This window comes from Solanum pennellii, chromosome 11 (genome assembly GCF_001406875.1).
Source record: "Solanum pennellii chromosome 11, SPENNV200".
Lineage (NCBI taxonomy): Eukaryota > Viridiplantae > Streptophyta > Magnoliopsida > Solanales > Solanaceae > Solanum > Solanum pennellii.
The window spans coordinates 65,292,197-65,308,614 of record NC_028647.1 but is presented as its reverse complement, the minus strand read 5'-3'; the positions used below and the strand labels follow the sequence as shown (position 1 = coordinate 65,308,614).

General features: G+C 34.2%; 2 protein-coding genes across 3 annotated transcripts; both read right to left on the bottom strand.

Annotated features, from left to right (window-relative positions):
• Positions 1–22: 22 nt before the first annotated feature.
• On the bottom strand, positions 23–8,265 carry LOC107003371 (ubiquitin-like-specific protease 1D). 2 transcript variants are annotated; one of them, XM_015201688.2, is made up of 8 exons: positions 8,050–8,265; positions 2,520–2,774; positions 1,629–2,421; positions 1,371–1,538; positions 1,152–1,283; positions 984–1,065; positions 742–855; positions 23–497 (listed from the first exon to the last, which is right to left on the bottom strand). In XM_015201688.2, exons 2-8 carry the CDS (start codon positions 2,539–2,541, stop codon positions 369–371), a joined length of 1,440 nt encoding a protein of 479 aa, XP_015057174.1. In that variant the 5' UTR covers positions 2,542–2,774; positions 8,050–8,265; the 3' UTR covers positions 23–368. The 2 variants fall into 2 exon arrangements, with proteins under 2 accessions (XP_015057174.1, XP_027769031.1); XM_027913230.1 differs by lacking the exon at positions 8,050–8,265 and adding an exon at positions 7,559–7,655.
• A 5,993-nt stretch (positions 8,266–14,258) lies between these two features.
• LOC107004059 (zinc finger protein ZAT9-like) lies at positions 14,259–15,689 on the bottom strand. The gene has a single exon (XM_015202275.2). The coding sequence runs from the start codon at positions 15,687–15,689 to the stop codon at positions 14,259–14,261; it is 1,431 nt and encodes a 476-aa protein (XP_015057761.2).
• Positions 15,690–16,418: the final 729 nt, after the last annotated feature.

Sequence of the window (16,418 nt, the reverse complement as noted above, 5' to 3'; positions counted from 1 at the left end):
GAGAAAACATGGTCTATAAAGATTCATATAGTCGAACTTTAACTTGTTTGGAATTGAGGCAATAACTATAGTCGAAACAATTAAATATCCAAATGAGACAGTTACCTGTCTTTCAAGTGTATCTAATTTCTTAAAATAAACAAGACTGGTGCACGAAGCATCCCGAGTTCATATAGGAATTGGTAAAGATCTAAAAGTGTTACATTGTCAGCCTACCATGATCTGATTCCACAGCTCAAATCTGTGATATATAGGTCACTCAAACTTTGGACCTACAAGGTCACACAACGACGAATTCCATCGTTGTTCCGAGGCTTCCCTTGGGGTAGTATCATATTATTGTAAGAAAAACAATCTAAATGCCCCTCTTAGTCTAAACATATAACATCATCTGAATCTGAGGAGTTTCCATCAGCAGATGATGAGTTCTTGTTCACAGTCTGCAGGTCTTGCCAAAAGCTTTCTAACTGGTCATGAGTAAACCAATCTTCCTTCATCTATAAAACAGAAAAAGATTATAAGGATTAGAGGATTTCTTGATATGAAGATTGTTGAAGAGAACGACCATATCATCTAAAAGTTTAAAATGTTAAGAGAGGAGACACTTTTATTTATTCAGTGCGCCCCCATACGTGCTGGCTTGATTATTTTTTCAAGAGACGAGCATGTAGATATGTGTTAAGTGTGTGAGGGAATACTTCTATTTATTTGATTATCTAAATAGTTTGACAAAGTACTCACAAAGTAAGGGTAGCTTTCTGAAATGCTAAAAGTTTCTGGAGCATTCTCTAGGAAAAGGCTAATGTAGTACAAAACAAATTTACCACAGTCGGTAGCATTTCTCTGTTGCGGTACCTGAAACATTCAAGTCGTTCTAAATGAGAGACCATCATATTGAATGTTACATCAAGACGATAACTGCATAATGTGTTTAAACACACATAGTAAGTAACATCAGAATCAAGAGTGAAAAGTATTGTGACCTGAGGAACCAATAGTGGGATATTCTTAATCAGCTGCTTGCTCTCTGGCCTCTCCTCATTGTTGAATATGCTGGAAACAAATCTACAAATCGAATAAAACAAAGCATAAACAGCAAAATAACTAGCAAAACCATAGTCATAAGGAAGGATGATGGTCGAGGAAAATACTTTCTTATCTCAGGTGCAAATCGCGAGGAGTCTGCTATCTGCAACGAATCCAGCAACAACATACAGGGAGTTGTTGATTCTGACTCCAGACTTTCACCGAGATGGCAAAAGATCAAAAGACACCAATGACCCCTGATGAATGACATCTCAGTCTACAAAGCACAACCTCAAATGATATGTAACTTTGGCAAAGCCAGATAACAAATCAGAAACACATACCAGAGAACAATGGGAACAAAAACATATTTTTTCGAGAATATGTCTTTGTTCTTAATCCATCTCAACACCTTAGACTCATACCGTTTGTTTCTGTATGAGGAAAACCACAAGGAGTCGAGGCATGCAAACAAATTTTTCTTATCCTCTGGTAGTTTCCTCCATATATTCCTACATTATCCCAAAAAGATATGTTCAAAACAGAAACTGGAAAACATATACCCAAATAGCATAATTTAGTACACAAAAGCACAAACTTACTCCAGGTAACAGTCAAAGTTGATCGAGTTTAACTTTCCCTCTGATCTGGAGTTCCTTCGGAGGCGTTTTCCCACTGATCTGTCGTTCCTTCTTTTTGACAGTCTACGGAGGCGTTCTCCCTCTGATCTGGAGTTCCTGCTATTTGACAATTTACACAGCTGCTCTTCCTCTGATCTGTAGTTCCCCATGCGTTCTCCCTCTGATTGGTCGTTCGCCGTGCGTTCTCCCTCTGATATGTTGTTCCCCGTGTGTTCTCTCTCTGATATGTCGTTCCCCATGGGTTCTCCCTCTGATCTTTCGTTCTTTGATCTGGAGTTCCTGCTATTTGACAGTTCACGGAGCTGTTCTCCCTCTGATCTGTCGTTCCCCGTACGTTCTCCTTTTGATCTGCCGTTCCCCGTTCGTTCTTCCTCCGATCTTTTGTTCCCCATGCGTTCTCCCTCTGATATGTCATTCTCTGTGCATTCTCCCTTTGAACTGTCATTTCCCATGCGTTCTCCATTTGATATGTCATTCCCTGTGCGTTCTCCCTCTGATCTATCGTTCTGTCTATTTGACAGTCCACAGAGACTTTCTCCCTCTGATCTGTCATTCCTTCTATTTGACAGTTCACAGAGGCGGGAAGAATGCCGTAGCTCAACAGCTGAATCGAGTGTAGAAGCTACTTGAGTGTGCTCTCCCTCTGATCTGTCATTCCTTCTAATTGACAGTCCATGGAGGCATTCTCCCTCTGATCTGTTGTTCCTTCTATTTTCCAGTTCACGGAGGCGGGAAGAACGCCGTGGCTCCACAACTGAACCAAATAATCAGTCTATATAAGTAAATGTAAAAGAAAAGAGAAAATAAGAGTAATTGGGATGATTAAAAAAAAAGAAAGGAAAAGGATATAACCATTTCTGCTTCTTTTAGGCATCAATCCTGAATTGAGGGATGCAAAGGATATAGAAGTAGGACTTCGAAAAGATTCCTGTTCCCGTTGATACTCTAACAGAAACAAAAGAACAATTTCGGAGAAGCGTTATCAAATCTTCTTGACTGGGAATAAAACTTAATGATAGAGATGACAAAGATGATCGCTGCAGATGATCTTCCTTATCAAAAGCAAGTTGTTAAAATCTTGGCTGAGAAATATAGTCCGGATTCAACCTGCCAAAAACCTTTCATTAATGCATATTTAACACAAACGAATTAATGATATGTATCATAAAAAAGTGAAAATAAACAGGAAATGAAAATGATTGTTCTGTAACCCTGCTAAATTCAGCAAAATTTTGAAGGTGAAGTCCAAAAAAAGAAAGTAACATCGCATAGTTTGCCAATTACCAAGCATGATAGTGAATGTACACTCACTTGTTCCATGACAATAATGGATCGAAACTAAAACCACATTAATGAGCTACTGCAGGACATTTTCAACTTAAGCAGTAAACACTAAACTGCTTGGATCAAATTACCCAAAAAGCTGTTTTTTCCACAATAGCCGGAGATTCAGATTAAAGAAAATAGTTGAATCAGCAAACCAAATATAATTATCCAAACCAAACAGGCCCCTGGTATAACCAGCTAGATTTGATTCAGCTGTTGAGCCACGGCGTTCTTCCCGCCTCCGTGAACTGGAAAAGAGAAGGAATGACAGATCAGAGGGAGAATGCCTCCATGGACTGTCAAATAGAAGGAATGACAGATCAGAGGGAGAGCACACTCAAGTAGCTTCTACACTCGATTCAGCTGTTGAGCCACGGTGTTCTTCCTGTCTCTGTGAACTGTCAAATAGAAGGAATGACAGATCAGAGGGATAAAGTTCTTTGTGGACTGTCAAATAGACGGAACGATAGATCAGAGGGAGAACGCACGGGAAATGACATATCAAATGGAGAACGCATGGGAAACGACAGATCAAAGGGAGAATGCACAGAGAATGACATATCAGAGGGAGAACGCATGGGGAACGAAAGATCGGAGGGAGAACCAACGGGGAACGGCAGATCAGAAGGAGAACGTACGGGGAACGACAGATCAGAGGAAGAACGGCTCCGTGAACTGTCAAATAGCAGGAACTACAGATCAAGGAACGAAAGATCAGAGGGAGAACGCACGGGGAACGACATATCAGAGAGAGAACACACGGGGAACGACATATCAGAGGGAGAACGCACAGGGAACGACCAATCAGAGGGAGAACGCACGGGGAATGACAGATCAGAGGAAGAACGCACGGGGAACAACAGATCAGAGGGAGAACACTCAGGGAACAACAGATCAGAGAAAGAACACAGGGGAAACGACAGATTAGAGGGAAAACAGCTTCGTGAACTGTCAAATAGCAGGAATTCCGGATCAGAGGAAGAACGCCATGGGTTCCACTTCGAATTCTCTTGGAATTTGGGGAAAATGTGGAAATAAATCTAAGATTCCTCTTTGATAGCAAAATGCATAGAGGATCTGTAAGGAAGTGAAGGAAGATTATGGGTTTCGAATGGGTTACAGGCTATGTTGCTCGGACTCTTCCAAAATGTCGACGGGTGTGTGTCGGATCCTCCAAAAATACTATATTTTTGGAGGATCCGACACAGCTACGGCCTAATTTTTGGAGAGTGTGAGCAACTTAGGTTACATGCAGGGGCGAATTTATAGGCTAAAATATGGAGCATGTGAACCCGTGGTCTCTCTGTAAAAGTAGGTATTTATGTATATACAACAACATTCCTAATGAAATTGCACAAGTGGGGTCTAGGAGGATAGAGTGTACGTAAACCTTACCTCTATCTCGAGGCTATTTTCGGGAAACCCTTGGCTTGTGAACAGCAAATCAAAGTAGGTAAGAAAAATGACAGCGAAGAAAACATATCAGGTAGTCAAAAGAACAATAATAACAACAACATAGTGCGATGACTGAAGCACAAAAAACACATACCATAAAGGAAATCAAAAGCAATACACTACAAAAATAACGCAATTGCTACGACAAATGACACGCCACTACCCTCTATACTTCTATCCTAATCCGCAGCCGGCACACCCTCCTATCTTGGGTCATGTCCTCGATAAGTAGGAGCTGTGTAATATTCTATCCAATCACCTCTCTCCCCAATAGTTCTTCAGCTACCCACTACATCCAACCTCCCGCACCTCGTCAATGAGCTTCTGCGCTTCTCCTCATCACATGACCAAACCATCTTAGTCTTGCTTTCCTTGTCTTGTCCACAATGGAGGCATCTCCCACCATGTCTCGGAAATCCTCATTCCTCATTTTTTTATCCTATCGCTTCTAGTATGTCCACACATTCATCTCAATATTAATATTTCCGTAACCTGCATCTTCTAAACATGATAGGTTTTTGACTGGCCATCATATCCACAATATTTTTTTTTAAAAAAATAGGGTAATCAAAATTACTTCTTACGAATCCCTTCAAAACACCAGGAAAGGAGAAGTACACTCTTCAAAACTGTACCGCCAAAATACTAGCGGAAAATATTATGAAGCCGAAGAGCGAGGTGTATTAACTTACATGAGCTAAACCCAAAGGTAAACACATGAATAGCATTGTTATCATAAACATAACATATGATTAGACACAAGATAAATTTATGTTTATATGGAAGAGGTATCAGCTTAGTGGATTCTTCCACGACAACTTAATATTATCATAATTTATAAATTAAAAAAGGCATATCCTGAGTAGCAACTTTTTGATAAGCATCTCTTTTGGGAAAGGAGTAGATACTATTTGATTTAGGACGAGCTTTGGGATACCAAAATGATATGGAAATTAAATGGTAGTAATTAACAGAAATTTCACTTACTAATGAAGATTATACAAAACTATTGGCACATCTTAAGAAGGTATTAATCACGTCATCCTAGTTAGAGACAGGATACTTATGATATATCATATTGGCATCAAAATCAGATCAAGATCACAACCAACGAATAATCTGCATGCCTAATTTTGAGAACTCTTCTATGTCTCGAGTATTTGCAGGCAGAAAGCAGTATTTGGAGTTCCACCTATTGATCTTCTGCAACCAGTATTTTTCTTTCTTTTGTACGCGTTATTAAAACCTGAATGCCCTCAGCAGTATCTTTTTCAGCAAATTCTTCCTCATCGTCAATGAAATCAATCCAGAATAATTTCTTGCACTCTTGGCCCCGAGGGAATAGTTCGTCACAGTTGAGACAAAGTCCCTTAAACCGTATTTCATCCATTTCAAATCTGGTCATTTTTTCACAAATATAGTGGGTTGTTGAGGTGAGAAATCCATGGTCTTTGATCTACAGACATCTAACTATTGCGAACAAAGGGGTTATTCCTTGCGTTCATAAAGTTTGGAAATACTCATCACCATAGCCAAATTTGGAGAATTATGCAATTCTACATCAATAGCTATGTAATCAGCAAGACTACTAATGTAAAGTTCAATTCTTTGCACTTGTATAAGGGTACCAGCCACGAAACCAATTGCTCAAACCTTTCTTTGTAATCGGCCATACATCCAATTTGGCGTAACTTAGCCATTTCTCCCAACTTTTGACTTCTAATTGCTGGTCCAAAATGAAGGTTCCATCGACATTTGAACTCATCCAACAGCATTGAGGCATATTTTTCTCTAATTGAAGTAACCAGATGCAATTCCTTCAAATGAAGGGAGCAAGACCATTTTTTTTTCTTCTTCTGGTACTTGCCGGTGTCAAAAGAAATGCTTGAACCTGTTTAGCCATCCCAAGGGGTCCTTGTGGGCACAAAATCGTGAAAAATCCAACTTTGTATATTTAGTAATCATGAAATGCCCAATACTTTCTGATCCCGAACCTGCAGCGATAACCGCTGCTTTGCCTTCCAACCTCAGTTATGACTACCATTTTCAATTGCTTCAACATAATTTGCTAAATCCATCCTGACTGCATCCAAATGAGCACTTACGGCTTCCGGTCTAGCTAGATTAATTGTGAATAGTATCAATTGTTGCTGTATTCGATCTCCCATAACTCCTACTCTAACCAAGTTGTTACGGTCCCCTTGGATGTTGCTAACTGCCAATTCAATGAGTCTTTCCACTTTTTTATCTTCTCAATATCACTACTAATTCAAATATCCATCAATATCATAACATATTCTAGAAAACTAGCTTCACCTAATATTTTGCAACATAACAAACTTCTCCGTGGCAAACAGAAGAAATTGGGGATGTAGTACAATGGAGCTTTTAAGTGTTCAACTATTGCTCATAATCAAGAAACTAGTGGTTTGTGTTTGAACCTAAGAGGGAATATCTCATCTGATTAAAGTTATAGCTCAAGAGTTGATTTGCATACATATTTACGTGACAAACTAATGCACACTACTAATTCCTCTATGTGGAGTGTGGGCGTGTTTTTGGGTCGGGTCCCTAATCCCTTTTGGAATCTGAACTTCTTACTAGCACTAATAAAGGGAGAAAACAATATACGAAACTTCTAACATACAAGCCACAGATCAATCTAATGTAACCCAAACTTTTTCTTGTTCTCCCTTGATTCTTCATATTCATATGATGAATATAACTCGGATAACCATTTAAACATTTACATACATACCTCGACTAAGTCGACGGTACCTGCTACCTCCCATAAGCAGCTAACTCTGTTCACCAAGACTTGGACAGATGAAAAGAAATCGCCTAGTACTTTTTTTCTTTGAAACATTAACTATAAAATCAAGAAGAGTGATCAGTCTAAACCTATTCCAACTATCACCAAAACCATTTAATGATCTCTCCAAGATTCCTACTTATCCATAACCAAACAATAGATAAAAGAAAAATCACAGACCAAAGACAATAACAAAATGAACAATTTTACAACAATACCATAATAAAAAGCACGACGATACACTCACAAACAAGGGGTGGAGCTTGAGGAACTCGAGGAGTTCATCTGAAACACTCACAAACATTCAAGGGCAGAGCTAGGGGACGCAAAACGAACCGCATTCGCTAGAAAAATTATAGTTGATATATACAAGATCAAGATTTAATGTACATATAATAGATGTTGCATCCTCTTGGCTAGGAGCTCCCACACTTTTTAGCTCCCTCGGCGACTCGAACTCACAACCTTAGGGTTGAGAGTGATGAGTGTTTATCATTCGAGCAACTTCCACTTATCTCCTCTTGGCTTCTTCGCGTGTTTACTTTCTTTATATATCGAATCCCCTCGGTGAAAATCCTGACTCCGCCTCTACTCACATAGAATTGAACAAATTTAAATCCACAAAGTAAACCAAACTAAACTCAAAGGTAACTTGATCCATCACAAAGATTTCAATTCATAAACAAACAAAAAAGCAAAATTCGAGCATTTTCAAAGATACCCAAATAGTAAAAGTACCAAAACAATCATTCAATTGCATAAACAAGCTTAAATCAAAAGTAAAAAAACCTGATAAAGGGGATATGACACAGAGTTCCTTCTTCATCTTGTGTGCTTTAAGTTTTGATTTCCTCCCTTTAGAAAACCCTAAATTGAAAACTTTACACAATTTGAGAAAACCCCAAGAAAAGATTGAAACTTTATGAAAATTTTTTGGATTCTTTTGCTCTTTTACAGGTATGATCATCTTCATGTATATTTGTTTTTTCCTCTCAATGTGAACAAGAATTGAGATTCTAGTAATCCAGTATTATTTCACAATATATATATATATATGAAGTTGGGTTAAAAGACAATTTTACCCCCTGAAGTTATGAATAGTACAAAAAGAAATTTATTTTTATTTTTATTTTTTCGACTGTCTTGTATTGGGGCGCGATTAAATTTGAAGTTGTGCATCCTTAGAAAGCGCAATCCAATATGATTTCTTTTATTCTCACAAGGTAGAATTTCGAGATTTGTAAGGGTGGATGGATTTGAATCATTCCACCGCAATACATCTGTGGTGAAATATTACAAATTTTTTTATACGATGTCGATGATAAAATGGATCAAGTTAATAATTGAATCCGTTAAATTAAAAAATGCTCGTACATTAAAACACCAACCTAAATTCAATTTACACGATCGATATTTCCGATTACAATTTATCACAACACTTAATCTCTCATTCACGTCTTAACAACAACAACAACACAATATGTAACATTCCATCTAGAGGAATTCAAAAAGATTAATATGTACATGTCCTAATCCTTATTTTGTATAGGTAGAGAAACATTTTTTGATAAACTTCAGTGTAGTTATATTTTTTATTTATATTTCTGAAAAATCAATAATACTTTAAATTTTTCGGTTTCAATTTTTAATTAATCAAAAGTGAAGGACTCTCTCAACTTTAATCGATTATATCTATCACGTTTGTGAAATTTACTCGTATCAAACCAATGGTGTATAGTCGATCAATTTATTACTATTTCATATGTGGAGACACATTTTATGATTAGACCTGTATTTTTTTAGCTTTTTCAGATTTAATTATGTTATTTCTATTTTTCTTTTGGCCTAATTTTCATAGTATTATATTATTATATATTATTATAAGTCAGAAGTCACAAAAGTAAAAGTTGAAATACTATTTTATTTTTATCTTAAATCAAAATGTTACCATCTCCGTTCAGAAATGTTTGTCATGTTGCACTTATCGAAAGTCAATTTGACTAATTTTCAAAGGTAAATTAGATCACATTAATTCGATATTTTAAACAAAAAAATTAAATATTCTAAAATTATATGAAAAGTACTATAAATTACAACATTTTCATATTAATATGGTGAAAAAATGCATCTTAAAATGTTAGTCAAAGTTTTTATAGTTTGATTCTAAAAATAGAAATCATGACAAACAATACCGGACAGAGATAGTATAATATATCTAAGCAATTAAATATTAAATAATAATTACATAATATCATATAAAAAAATACTAAAAATGAAAAGGTGTTTTAAAACACATTTAAGAATGTCTCTACATTCTCAACGTAACTTTTGAGCTCTCTACAAAATTCTAGGTAAACTTTTGACTTATAAATAGTATGTGTATGAGGTAAAATTATTATTGGCAAATATATAAGCTAATTTTGTCTTTCATAACTAAGAAGAAAAAAGAAACTGATTTCATCAATTATACAAAATGTTTAAGCACGGAGATAGAAGATTAAGGTAGAAGGTTGTATTGGAGTGTTCTCGCTTCCGAAGGGTTTAGACTTTTGGTGTCTTTCGTAGTAATACTCTTATTCTAGTACTGTCTTTCTTATGCTTTCTACCACCAAATGTTTTTATGGTGTTTCGGTTATTGCACTTTTTTGTTGTTGTTATTGTTTTCATAATAGTTATTATAGTATTATATTATATCCTCTTCATTGACAATTTTTCTTTTTTATATTTACTCTAATTTTCTATATTGTATATGTATATGTTATGATATGTGAAGCAAAGAAAATTAAAGGTTTTAGCGGCGGTTTAAGTTGCTGCTAAAAGTCCTTTTAGTCACAACAGTTAAAAATTTTAGCGACCAAAATTAAAAGTTATAAAGTCGCCGCAAAAAGTCTATTAGCGACAAAATTAAAGGCTTTAGAAGTTGTGAATTTGGTCGCTAAAAGTCACTTTTAGTGGCGACTTTAACCGCTGCTAAAACTTCTTGTGGTAGCTAAAACTCTCTTAAAGTCGCTGCTAAAACTATGAATGTCGTCGCTAAAAGTCACTTTTAGCAGCGAAATTATGAATGTCGTCGCCTAAAAGCTCTTTTAGCAGCGACTTTAGTCGCCACTAAAACTTATGAATGTCGTCGCTAAAAATCTTTTCGCAGCGACTTTAATCGACGCTAAAACTTATGAATGTCGTCGCTAAAAGTAACTATTATGGCGACATTAATCGCCGCTAAAACTTATGAATGTCGTCGCATTAGTGGCGACTTTAATCGTCGCTAAAACTTATGAATGTCGTCGCTAAAAGTCTCTTTTAGCAGCGACTTAGTTCGCCGCTAAAACTTATGAGTGTCGTCGGTAAAAGTTACTATTAGTGGCGACTTTAATCGCCGCTAAAACTTATGAAGCTAAAAGTCTCTATAGTGGCGACTTTGACCGCCGCTAAAACTTATGAATGTCGTCGCTAAAAGTCTTTATTAGTGGCAACTTTGACAGCCACTAAAACTGATAAATTTGGTCGCAGTGACTTTTAGCAACAAAAATTAAAGGTTTTAGCAACGGTTACAATCGCCACCTAATTGTGACTTTTAGCGAAAAAATTTGATGTTATAGTGCGGTTATAGTGGCCACTAAAATAGACTATTAGTGACAAATATTAAAGGTTTTAGCGATGATTATAGTCACCGCTCAAAGCCACTTTAAGTGAAAAAAATAAAGAGTTCTAGCGACAGTTGCGGTCGCCACTAAATCATATAAATTAGCCACTAAAAGAAAGAATAAGTCAAAACTAATACCGTCACTAATTCCTATAAAGGCACCGCAAAAAGTACATTTTAGTGGCATTAGAAATTGCCTCATACAATATTTCACAGCGAAAAATATTATGCATTTAGGACAATTATAATCGTCGCTAATATTATCGCTAGTTATTCAAAACGTGATAAGTATTTTGAGGTAGATATAATATTAATTTTAATGATAACATATCAATATAATCGAAGCTCAATATGGACTTATTCATTTTTAAAACAAACAATATTTACTTGTAATGAATTTTAGTATTAATAATTACATTATCTTTATACTGTGATTTAATTATAGATAGACCCTTATGAACTTTAAATCAAATGTTAAAACCTTATAACTATGAAAAAAAGTCATACATTTACTCCTGTTACTATATTCTTCCTAGTTTCTTCAAAACATTTATACTTATTTATATTATAAATATTCTACACATATGAAACTTCATTTTTGAATGGAAAAAATTAAACTAAAAACTACAATAAAAAGGAGAAATTCTTACATGATAAAATGTTATAAGGAAGAAAATGCGTATATACATCTAAGTTTTTCGATCCGTCAAAACTTGTGAATAATTTAATAAGATAGGTAAAGCAAATACATTACCAAGCAATTTATTTGTCTAATCGAATTTCTGAACAAGAAGAAACTCTAATTTGTCAATCCGATAAAACTTATAAACAAAAAATACGATAAAACGAAAATCATCTCAAGTTAAGATTGATTTGTTAGCATATCTTGTGAATAACCAAATTTTGTAATCTGATAAGACTTGTAAATAAATTAAATTATTCACAAATCATGGAGATTTACTAAGGTTATAATCCAATAGATAATAAAACTTGTGAACAATTAACATGATATATGTCTGTTACAACAAGTCATTTTTGTTAATCTCACAAGATTAACAAACAATTTAACAAGATAGATAAAATAAAAATTATTCAAATTGGGTCATTTGTGTAACTTGTGAATAAACAACTTTTTTTATTATCTGATAAGACGGTTGAACAATTTAACAATATAGGTAAAATGAAGATTGTACAAAAGCATATAACTTGTGAACAAGTATAAGTGTGGTGATACTTGCGAGACTACAATAAAAACGACTTTTAGCGGTATTAAATATTGACATTAATAAAGAGAGCTAAGGTCTTTACCGGCATTATAGTTAAGTGTCATGAGAACCAATGTCGTTAAAGGCTTTAGGAACATATACAAAGAGTGTTAATTGTCGCTAAAAGTACATTTTTAGCGGCAATCAATTCTTAATTGACGCTAAAGATCGTTTTTTATATAGTGTGAACAGTTTAACAGTATAATAGAATGAAGGATTGTATCGAAGTCGACATAACTTGTGAACAATGCAAGTTTTGTGAATTCAATAAGACTTTCGAGCAGCTTCACAATACAAATAAAATGAAAAATCATACTGAATTATTAGGCAAGTTTTATCAATTTGGTAATATTAATGAGCAATTTAGCTAGATAATTAGAATGAATATTGTGCCAAAATTAATATAGTATGTCGACATAAATTGTGTTTATGTAAATATGGCAAGACGTCGAAACAAAAAAATAGTATACTAGAATGAAAGATTGAATCGAAATTTAACAAGATAGGTAGAATGAAAAATTATGTTAAAAATACGAGAACCATATGACATAACTTTTGAACGACGCAAGTTTTGCAAATTATGCAAGATTTTTGAGAAATTTAACGAGATGGGTAGAATATACAAAATTTATCAATCCAACCGAAATATTTATGAAAAAAATTAAAAGAAACAATATACTAAACAATAAATTTATGACTCATCCAACCAACTAGCAAGAATATTTTTGCACAAATTCCTTGAACAAAGACAAAATTTGAATGACAAAATTAAATTATATTATTTATACAAATTTCCAATTCGAAACATGTTTTTTTTTATTGAATTGGATAATATATAAGGCCAAATAAGTAAAGTCATTGTAATTAAGTTTTAAAAGACTTAATACAAGGAACTAAAAAGGGAAGAAAATCAACTAATTAAAGGAAATTACATGTAATTAACGTTAAAACTTAAATCAATAAGAAATAAACTTCTACTAGGAAAAGTAAACATCCTAAAGATATAATATAGAACCATATAATAAAATTCCAAAATAATAACATACGAACAATTAAAAATATATATAGATAAAAGATATTTTTTATTGTTTCCACTTGGTGTCTGGTACCTGCATTAGAATCCGACTAAATCCGAATTCGCATCGAAATGTCCCACATAAGGAGGGTAAAGCGCTCCCCGACAAGCAATTAGTATCGTCAAGCCGTAAAACTTATAGACAATAACAAAAATAGGTAGAATACGGATCGTACTAAAATCATACGACCTACATAACTTGCAATCAAGTGTACGTAAATGTGATAAGATCTGTGAACAATTTAACATGATAGTAGAATGACGAATTGTACAAGTGTAATGAACTCGACGTAACTTGTGAATCTATGCAAGTTTTGTCAATTCTACAAAATATAAGCAATTTAACAAGATAGATAGAATGACGATGATAAGAATTCCGTTAAAATCTTTTTTTTTTTGTCTTGACTAGGTTTTGACAGAATCAATACAAGAAACTAAAAAAAAAAATCAAAAGAAATCAACTCTCTACATATGATTAAAGGAAATTACATATAACTGACTTTGAAACTTATATAAATGACAAATAAATTTCTACTATTCCTAAGGAAAATTAAAATAACACATTATACTAAAAATCATCAATAAAATGAAATATTATACCAAACAATAAATTTATGACTCATCCAAAACAGACTTGTTAAAACCATAGTTTTTTCTTTCTTTGTCAACTAGCAACAATTCCTTGAACAAAGACAATTTGAATAACAACCTTAAATTATCCAAATTCTAAACATGTTTTTTTTTAAAAATATACAAAGCCAAATAAGTAAAGTCATTGTAATAAAATAAGTTTTAAGAGAATTAACATGTATATAAGGAACTTAAAAAAGAAAGAAAATCAAAACAAAATCAACTACTATGATTAAAGGATATTACATATAACATATATCAATTAGAAATAAACTCCTACTAGCTAAGGAAAAGTAAACATCCTAATTTAAAGATCCAATAAAACCATATAATAAAATTCCCAAATATAAAACCTAATTTGATCATAGTTTTGGATTATTATCTATTACAATGATGTATCATCATCTAAATGAGGCAATTCATTAAGATCAAAATCAAGAACTTTACTTGCATTTTGACTTGATGATTCTTCTTGATTGTTTGTCAAATGGCTCCTTTGATGACCTCCAAGTGCTTGTCCAGTAGGAAAAATCTTGTCACAAAATTTGCACTTATGAACATTATTATTATTATTAGATCCATATTGATCATTAATAATAATGTTGCCATGATTATTGATTTCTTGATTTCCCAATTGACCATGATCTTGAGTATTATTATTGTTCTCTTCATCATTTCCACCCTTAATTTCATCGATCGTGTTCTCAATACTAATCTTGAGCTTGTTATGACTCGATCTGTGTCCACCTAGTGCTTGATGAGTCGTAAACATCTTTCCACACACGTTACATTTGTATTTGACCTCCACTGATTTCTTGAGAACCGGGCTAGGGACCAAATCCTGGCCCGGTTCCAATTTGACTAGCTCCTTCTCCCTCTTCCTCTTCTTGGTTTCTTCGCGATTCTTTTCTTTAGTATCATCAATAACAACCCCCTTTTTCTTAGATTTATCCTTCAAATCGCGAAAAGCAGCTTCTTTAGGAGCACTACCAACTGAATTGCTACTACTCATCATGACCTCTGACCTGTTCTTGTTGTTGTTGTTATTGTTCACGTTTCCATTGACTAAATTTATAAGCTGTTGAACCGCGTCATGTAGCTCCTTATCATCATCCATTATAGTACTACTTACACTCCTCTTTAGAGGGGATCTACCTCGTCTATCCTTCGCACCCCAATCCTTCAAAGGAGGTAGTTCAACCACATTAAAACGAACTCCTCCTCCTCCTCCTCCTCCATCTTCTTCTTCTTCATCTCGAAGACTAGCAAAACGATCCTCAAAACCCTCATTCACATCCTCAAACCTAGCTTCACCAAAACCCTTACTTTTCGATATCTTTTTACTAGGGGGTTTCATACCTCTCCATTCTCTATCAGGATGACATCTCATGTGTCCAAATAAAGATTTCTTAGATGGAAAATTCTTATGACAAATTTCACAACTTACAACCACACCTCCCATCTCTTCTTCTTCTTCGAGAACAACTTCTTCTTCGTCGTCATCATCATCATCATCAATTCTTGATCTTTTTATCAAAGATTTTTTCTTCTTCAAAGATTCTTCTAATCTTTGATTTGCTTGAACATGTGCACTACTCATATGTCCACCTAAAGCTTTTCCTGAGCTAAACTCTTTTCCACACTCACAACATATATGATCTTTCTTTTGCTTCATCAACAACATGTTCTTTTCTTCATCTCCGCGACTTTCATCTTTATCTTTCTTGAGCTTAAGATTTATCTTCACCTTAAGATTACTTGAAGATAAACCTTTTTCACAAGATCCATTGTTTTCTTGATCATCTTCAGCTTCCATTTGTGTGGAGTTGAGAAATCAAGAAAACAAGAGCTAAAATCAAGAAAAGGAGAGAAAAGCAATGAAACCCTAAAAAGAAAAAGGGAAGACAAAAAGGTTAGTAAGGGAGTAGGGGAGTATAAGAGACATAAAAGATATGGTAAGTGAGTAGGATTATAGAATTATAAAAATAATAATTAAAAAATTAAATTAAATATTTGAGTAATATGGAAAGAAAAAGTAAATTTCATTTATAGAAAAAATTCACATCCCAAAATTCAAGGTCGGAAAATTAGCTACTTTGTAAGACGTATAAATGAAAAAGAAGAATATAGAGTATATCCTTTTAACACAAAACCTTTTTATTTGGTTTCCTACTAGGTGTTCGATATTCGTAATAGGGCGCTCGACTAATTCAGATTTACATTATATAGGTTTCGTTATAGAGATTAAACAGGATTAACCATTCATTATCGAGATTCGTTTTCATATTTAAGACTCGAACTCGAGAGTAAGTCGCGAAATAAAAATCTCAAGATTTTATATATATATACATATTTAAGACTCGAACTCGAGAGTAAGTCGCGAAATAAAAATCTCGAGATTTTATATATACATATTTAAGACTCGAACTCGAGAGTAAGTCGAGAAATAAAAATCTCGAGATTATATATATATATATATATATATATATATATATACACATATTTAAGACTCGAACTCGAGAGTAAGTCGCGAAATAAAAATCTC